Source organism: Gossypium hirsutum, chromosome D09 (genome assembly GCF_007990345.1).
Source record: "Gossypium hirsutum isolate 1008001.06 chromosome D09, Gossypium_hirsutum_v2.1, whole genome shotgun sequence".
Taxonomy (NCBI): Eukaryota; Viridiplantae; Streptophyta; class Magnoliopsida; order Malvales; family Malvaceae; genus Gossypium; species Gossypium hirsutum.
In genome coordinates, this window is record NC_053445.1 from 29,859,376 (window position 1) to 29,867,944 (window position 8,569).

The 8,569-nt window shown below is 27.9% G+C and overlaps 1 protein-coding gene across 1 annotated transcript; it reads right to left on the reverse strand.

Annotated features, from left to right (window-relative positions):
* Nucleotides 1-1,228: 1,228 nt before the first annotated feature.
* Nucleotides 1,229-8,217, reverse strand: LOC107891913 (3-ketoacyl-CoA synthase 20). The gene is made up of 3 exons (XM_016816837.2): nt 7,409-8,217; nt 5,745-6,146; nt 1,229-1,824 (listed from the first exon to the last, which is right to left on the reverse strand). Exons 1-3 carry the CDS (start codon nt 8,090-8,092, stop codon nt 1,435-1,437), a joined length of 1,476 nt encoding a protein of 491 aa, XP_016672326.1. The 5' UTR covers nt 8,093-8,217; the 3' UTR covers nt 1,229-1,434.
* Between the last annotated feature and the right edge of the window lie 352 nt (nt 8,218-8,569).

The following is an 8,569-nucleotide window of genomic DNA, read 5'->3' on the forward strand; positions in this document are numbered from 1 at the left end:
CAATTCAATAAAATATACTCATTCCATTCCAATTACTTCTATTTTTCTCTTGGCTTTGTTGTATTCTCTTTTCCATAATTTTTTTCTCTAAAAAGCTAACATTAATTCATATCTTCACCAAAAATTAAACCTTTGGCAACATTAGAACAAATCTTGCTTTATCTAAAAGGGGCTCCGAGACATGGTCTTTTATGTAAGAATTATGGGCATATTATTATTGAATGCTTGTCAGATGTAGATTGGGCATGATCTAAGATAGATGGGAGATCTACTACAAGATATTGTGTTTTCATTGGAGGAAATCTAATTTCTTGAAAAAAAGAAGCAAAATCTAGTATTTCTATCAAGTGCAGGGTCAAAATATAGTGCTATGACACAAATGTGTGTGAGACTAGAGGGTAAAAAAATATGAAAATTTTAGCCATCAGCAAGATTGTATGGCTACAACAGCTATTGAATGAACTAGGTTCAAAACGTTGCTACCAGCAAAGCTATGGTGTGATAACCAAGTTGCTCTTCACATATCTTCCAATCCAATGTTTCATTAACAAACTAAACACATAGAAGTCTATTGTCATTTTATTCGTGAGAAGCTTCAACAAAAACTCATCTCTGTAAGTTATATTAAAACAAGAGCTATATTGGAAGATATCTTTAGAAAATCCCTAAATGGACCTTTAATTGATTATATTTGTAACAAGCTAGATATGATTAACTATGCTCCAACTCGAAAGAAAGTGTTACGAAATATTTGTGTATAATTGTAGAAACAAACTTCTAGGAATAGATTACATAGCAGATTTTTAAGGATTAGGTTTTATTTATATCTCTAATTTTATTTTCTTTTTAGGATTAACTCTATTGTATATATGCACTCGTTGGTAGAATCAGTATACAAATTTATAGAACATTAGTTTCTCTGTTTATGTATGTTGTTAAAAATTTATTTTTGAATCATATAAATAAATAAACTTATTACATTTTATAAACCAATCACAAGACTCCATTTTACACCTTTAAGAACTAGACTTAAATATATTTTTACATACGGCTCATATTCTATTTATTTTTATACCAATTAAAACCATACTCATTTCTCTTAAACAACTCTACTCAATCAATTAAGAAAAATTATCAAAATTTCATAACCTTTTTTTATGTTTTCTCCTTGATAAATTTCATCATTATAACTCTAACCATCTGTTTAAAATAATTGCACTAAAAATCAAAAGAGAACTTACACTTACATTAGTGATTCAATTGGAAAAACATATTTAGATGGACAAGTTTAATTTAAGGGCGAAAACTTCAATTTAAATGATACATACAAATATGTAATTTACCTTATTTTTAATCATTACAGAGTTTGATTCATTTGGACAGCTCATCTTGCTAAGTCTATAAGTTGCTAATTATTTAATTTGCTTGATTGGTTTAGATAGTTGAACTCGAAAGTGGTTCATGTTTAGGCAGAATAACGGGGAAATCATGAATCTCGTCCATCCATGGATTCTTCTCCACTAAAGGATGGATGTTCTTCAATGCCTTCCAAACCATACTGTTGCATTTGAAGCCTGATCCAAACCCTATTTGCCAAACCCTATCGCCATTGTTGATCCTTCCCTTAGCTTCAGAATAAGCCAACTCATACCACAATGAAGAACTCGAAGTGTTGCCGAATCTGTAAAGAGTCATCCTCGATGGCTCCATTTGCCATTCACCAAGGTTCAAGCTTTTCTGCAATTCATCCAACACTGCTTTTCCTCCTGCATGAATGCAGAAATGCTCGAATGCTAGCTTGAAATTTGGAATGTAGGGTTTCACCTGTTATTTTTAACAACTCATTATTAGTTTTCGAGGAAGCAGATTGTTTTTAATAGAAAGTAGACATGTTCAATCAAAGTGAACTAATATTTGAAGAGTTTGAACAAAATTATTACGTCTAGAAATAATTTTGGATAAACAATTAGGCTCCAACCTCAGCTTAATATTTTTGTTTACACCCTTTTATATATTAGATAGAAATTCAAGTTTAAATGGTAACGTGACCCTTAAATAACTAGATTAAAACATACTCACAGCCTGATGCTTATATTTTGCGTACCTAAGCTTTTTTTTTTAAGGTTAAGATTGTACTGTCAATTGAGTTTTAGTTCAATTAGAATGAATATTATTTTTAATATGGGTTTGAGTGTATTAAAACGCATTATTCTCCTATGAATGGGTTGGGGAGGGGCTATGGATAGTTTTAGGCATTGTGTCAAAAACAGAATATATAGGGAGAACCTATAATAAGATTATTCAAAAAAAATATGATAATTATATATTTATAAATAATTATAATTTATTAGAAGTTGAAGTTGTTAGAATTACATTTTTAAAATAATTATAATTTAATTTACAATTATTAATTAAAAATATCATTGAATAATCTCATTATAAATTCTGATCATATCTGTTTTTTTTGACACAATGCTTAGAAATAGCAATAGCCCCTCCCCAACCTATAAATAAGAGGATAATGTGTTTCAGCACACTCAAACCTACATCTTCCTATATTGATAATAATATCCATGCTAATTGAGCTAAGACTCAGACAAATATTATGCTAATTTTAAAATAGAGCTACTACTTCAAATAGAAATTTAAACATAAAATATAGGGAAAAGATAAATACAATTATAAATACAATTATTAGTTAAATATAGGGAAAATATTAGAATTTTATGTCAATTACTTATTATTTTGAATGATGTTACTTTGCATTAATTACATAAAGTAAAATTATATTATATGTTGAATATATTAAAAATGATTTAATTATGATTTAAAAATATTCTATTATTATAATATTTGAATTGATAAGTTGAATTCAAAATAAAAAATGTTAATTTACGTTAATTACTACAATTAAAAATAATATTTAAAAATTAATTAAATATTAAATTTATAAAAGTACATATTATATAAAAATTAGTATATAAAAAATAAGATACATAGGAGGCACTATAGACGTGCCTACCTATGTACTCGACACCTGCCTTTTTATTATTATTTATTATTGTCACATTTTGGGTGTTTTACAGGAAGAGAAAGAGAAAAAAGAGGGGAAGGTGAAAGAAAAAAAAAAGGAAGGAAAGAAATAAGTTTGAATATTTTATATATTTATAAATTGTATATTTATTATTTAAATTGTTTAAATTTATAAATGTATATTTTGTCTTTTTAATATATTCACATTCATGTTTAATTTTTTTTATTATTAATTTTGATGTTCCAAACTTTTGATATAACAATATTTATAATAATTTGTATCTATATTTTCTAAACATTTGATGAAAATAATTATTGAAACTTGTGTTAAACATTTTTAAAGTATTTCAAAGACTTGTAAAAATACTCAAAAACATGTTTTAAATGTGTTTTATTTCATCTAAATGTTTTTTAGTCAATCCGAAATGTTTTTAAATGTTTTAAAATCATTTTTTACAAGTCTAGGAAGTTGTACTAATACTTGGAGAAAGTTTTATCGATAAAAGCAAGTCAAAGAGCACCCCAAGCATCTCTCTAGTCTTCTACTGATATTCAGGAGGCTTTCTACCTATACAAGCCCACTTCTACTCATACATCTTGTGAGTTCTATTGATTCAAGTTTGTCTATATATAATGCTTCCAACGGCTAGAAACTATCCCCAACGGCAGTAAACAGTCACAAATTTTTCCCTTGTTATATATACACATCAAGATACAAGATATGAACATTCAAGCATAGAAGTCAAGAGAAAAACCTCAAAATTTTTATTTTCTCATTTTCTCTTGTACATATCTCTTACGTGCTTATTGTTAGATTTTTTTATCATTCTCATTTAAATTCTGTGAGAGAGTTTAACATTTGTAGTTGAGTCTTGTAAAAACTAGAGAGTTCTAGTTAAGCCATAAAAAATTAGGAAGAATGTTATATCTTAGCCTTGTGAAAAAAAATAAAGACTGTAAAGGTTATACTTTCTCCATGAAAGATATCGGTATAGCGAATTAGAAAATTCTTGGTTAACGTATACCAAGATAGTAAAAGTGGGCAATTAAGGTTAAACCATATAAATCGATTTGTTCAAAATTTTCTTTTATTTCCTCATTATTTAAAAAAAAATTACAAATATTTTTAAAATATCAATTTACCCCTCTTAATATTTTCATCCCTAACATTTTTAAATAAAATTTGACACATTTGTATTGTACGTGTGTTGGAATTTTCTGTTTACTTTTGAAAGTACATTTTAAATTATCTCAACTAATTATTGATTCTATTAAAAAAAATTCATATATATATAAGTTATTTAAATAATTTGTTAGGATAATTAAATTTAAAGGAAAAAGTTATTTTATTACTTAATTAATTTCATTTTAAGTTTTAGTTATGGTTTTAATGATTGTTTCCATGTTCGATTTAAAATTGATATCTAGAAAAAAAAATTAAATAATGTATTTAAGGGTTGAAGTCAAACATTTACAGGGGTTGATTTAGAATCTTTTTGGTATCAAGAAAAAGTTATCATTATTTTTGGTAAAACATTTATTTGGGTTGATTTAGAATTTATATTTTATTCATTTGCAAAAAAGAAAAATTATTTTTAATGATATATTTAATTAGTTTATTTATTTAGCATGTTGATTTAGTATCCATATCCAATTTGGTTAACAAAAAAATATTTCTTTTTTTTTTTTAATTTCTTTTTTTCTAAACCATAAGATTTCCAACCAACCTTAAGAAAGATTAAAAAGCTGAACAACAATCATTCTTTAATAAATTTTAAAATAAAATAAATATTTTATATCATCACTAATAATAATAATATTATTAAATAACCGGGTTATATCATAATTTGGTATTTTTATATTTTGAAAAGGTTGTAGGATATGTATCGGATTAGTTGGATCAATAACTAATTGATATATTGGTCTAGAGAATGAGTTGAACCGATTGACCTGAAAATTGTTACAGAATAGTTGAATCGGACTACAAAATTAATTAAAACATGATTTTTAATAAATTTTTAGTAATTTATTTAATCAAACTAAATCAACTTATTAAACTAGATTTGATGGTCTAATTAATCTGTCCACTAATCCGATGATAAAAACATCGCTATTCATTCAATATAATTTTAAAATAGTTTATACCAGTATGTATATTTTTTATCATTAAAAAATAATAACTCAGTTCCAGGCTTCTAACCAAACTATATAAATTTTGTTTATCAAAACTGAACCTAGCGAATTAAACCAAACCCTCCTATGTTCCTTTAATATTCAGTACCAAATTGGTTTTTCTAGTAATTTTTATTTTTACTCAAAATCTCGAACCAGGATTACCATGTCCAATACCAACTTGAACCAGGATTACCCAGATGGTCACATAGCTCGACTCTCCGACGTAGAGGCCTATCTTCATTGGAGCCAAGGCTCCCTCAAATTTTGGAAAATTATTGTTAGGTCCTTTAAATTTTATGAAGATTTTAATTAGGCCCTGAAAATTTTGTAAATTATCATTAAGCCTCTTAAATTTTTTGAAATTTTTAACTAAGCTTTTCAGAATTTTTAGAAATTCTTATCAAGCCCTCTAAAAGTAAAATTAAAAAATTAAAAAATTAAAAAATTAATTAGGCCCCAAAACTTAATACTAATACTAAGATCTATCACTACGTTAAACAAGTCTAAATATAAAAGTTCGGGGAAAAAACTATTACCTTTTTTGTGAAGAATTTTCTTGCAACCAAAGAAGTAACAACAAGGAGCAGTTCGGACCAGGGGAGAACGAGTGGGGCAAGTGTTGAGATATTTGCTTTCAAGGCTTCTCCGGCAACTGCCATGAGATTTTTGGAGAGGGCGATGCCAATGGTGCCTTGTTCATCTTCTTCTTCATGCACGCATTTGTAGCTTGCATCGTTGGCGCCTTCATGGGTGCGAAGGGTGTGAACCAGCTCGTACTTGGAGCGGTGGTGGTCTGATGGGTGGTTAGATAGAAGGATGGCAGCTCCGCCAACTCGAAATAGGGTGTTTGAAAGTAGCATTGCTCGATTGTTGCCTAAATATGAGTCCCTAGTGACATTTTCGGCGCTCACCACCAAAGCATAAGTCCTTGGGTGCACCTATATATATTATATATACATATATAAAGCAAAATGAAAATTTTAGCTATTTACATTTACCTCTTTTTGTAAAATTTACCATTATTTTTTTAGCTAAATTTGACTCTCAACTTTTGAAAAAAATCGAATTTGATCGTTAACTTTTCAAAAACAAAAAGAATCTTTGAATTATTATTTAATGGAAATGTTGACTAAAGCCTTTAAATTTTAAATATGGCATCCCGCATAGTAATCCATGTATGTTTTTTATTTTTTGTGAACATTTTATTTTTATTTTTTTCGAATTTCGAATTTTTTTTATTTTTTTAATACTTTTATAGGTTTTAAATTATTTGCTGACGTGGAATATAAGAAAAATGGTGCTATGTTAATATGAAGTATATGTAGATTGTCACACGGGTTGCTATGCCAATATAATTAAAAATCATGTTTGAGTCGGCATTTTTATTTAGAAAATAAAATTTAACTCTTTTTGAAGGGTAAATGATCAAATTTAGCTAAAAAAACAGAATAAGAACCTAATTGACAGAAGATGTAAACATTAGAGGTTAAATTTGTAATTATGACAAAAATAAACATGCACAATATAATTTGAAAAAGTTAAAATATGCCATAAGTCCTTGTCCTCTTCTTAAATTTGGAATTTAGTTTTTATACATTTATTTCTAGGAATTTATTCGTATTTCTAGGAATTTATTTGTACTTTCATATTTTAAAATTTAAGTCCAATTGTTAAATTGTTTTTGTTAAATTCGATGGAGTGAAGCTTGCATTCAAAGCTCTTTCTTTTTTTTTCAGGCGAAACTAGGGGGGCTGGCATGGGCCTCGACGCCCCTTAAATGAGAAATTGTTATTTAGGTCCTTTAAATTTTTTTAAAAATTTTAAATAAATAAAGATAAAATTACACTTTACCCCCCTAAAATTATAAAAATTTGATTTAGTCCTTTAAAATTTTTAAAGATATTGACTATAAAAAAATTAAAATTTCATTAGTCCCCTAAAAAATTATTCTAGTTTCGCCCTTATTTCCATGGCTACCCAATGAACTTTTTTTTTTTAATTTCAGAATGTCACCAAAAACTTTAATAGCGTCAATGATTTGATTTGGATTTTCAAATCTGAAAAAGTAGAACTAAATTTCTAGATATAAAAGTAGAAAGATTAAATTTTAAATTTGTAAAGATTACAGAGACTTATAACATACTTTAACCAATTTGAAAATCACTCATAATTAAATTAGATGGTATTTGTAATGGCAAACCTGCAAAAGTTGTTTAGCAACATCAATGGCGATAACTCCAGCACTGCAACCCATCCCACCAAGATTATAACTCAAAACATCGTGTCTAAGCTTAAATCGATTGACAATCATGGCGGACCACGACGGCACTGGGTTAAACACACTGCTATTCACCACAAGGATCCTTATATCCTTACTTTTCATCCCACTTTTCTCCAATACCTCTTCAATGGCTCCAAATATAACCTCTTCTGTTTCCTTTTTCGCCGCTGCAATTCCTTTTTCTACTGGAGCCGCCATCATAGCTCTCGGAACACATGTCTTATCACCAACACCTGATTTCTCCATGATTTTCTTTTGGAATGCTAAGCTTTCTTCTGTGAATTTCCCAGTGCCTGCAAATATTTTCATTATACGTTCTTTGCTGCATATTTGATCTGGTTTAGGCTTATAACATGCGAAATTCAGTAGGTAAACTTTTCTACGACGGTTTCTGAAGTAAAGGGTTACTAAGAAAATGAGAGAAAATGAGGATATTGTGATTGTTTTTAAGTTTTCATGGCGGATTATCTGAACCAAATCGTGAATTGAAAACGTGCAAAAAGGATCTAAGATGATGGCCAAAAACGCTAGAAACAAAAGGTTCAAAGCTTTGAGTTTGAATTTGAAGTTATTTTGTGGATCATGTTCGTTTTCTGGGTTCATGATCTTTGTTGGATACAAATATTTGTGGAGAAAATGTGGGGAAAGCTTGCAAAATGTGAAAGAAATTTAAATAGGCGGAGTCTGATCCAGCTAGGCCATTTGCATTCTCTTTAAATTTTTAGTATGGTGGATGGATCCACATTTATGTTTAGTTAAAGATAGTAATGATTTAACACGTAAGCTACTTATTGTCAGACATATCATTTTAATACTTTAAAGAATGAGAGTTTAATCCATCTAACCCAATTCAATATAATATTAAATAACAATAATATATTTTTATTTTTTTAGAATAAGAAATATATACATCTCTAAATGGATTTAAGCTACTCATATTTTTTTTATCACATGACTATTATATTTAATAATTAAAATCTATAATCTATAACATATATAAAAATACGGGTTTAGAAAAACTTTTGAACTGATTAGAATATCTTTTATTTTCTATCGTAATACTAAATTCACTTTTAAAAA

What these genes read in the sequence shown, in the direction of transcription:
- LOC107891913 (XM_016816837.2), bottom strand. Translation starts at nt 8,092, where the DNA reads ATGAACCCAGAAAACGAACATGATCCACAAAATAACTTCAAATTCAAA. An exon ending in TTGCTAAACAACTTTTGCAG is followed by an intron (nt 6,147 to 7,408) that starts GTTTGCCATTAC and finishes TAATATATATAG; the next exon opens with GTGCACCCAAGGACTTATGC. An exon ending in GAAAATTCTTCACAAAAAAG is followed by an intron (nt 1,825 to 5,744) that starts GTAATAGTTTTT and finishes TAAAAATAACAG; the next exon opens with GTGAAACCCTACATTCCAAA.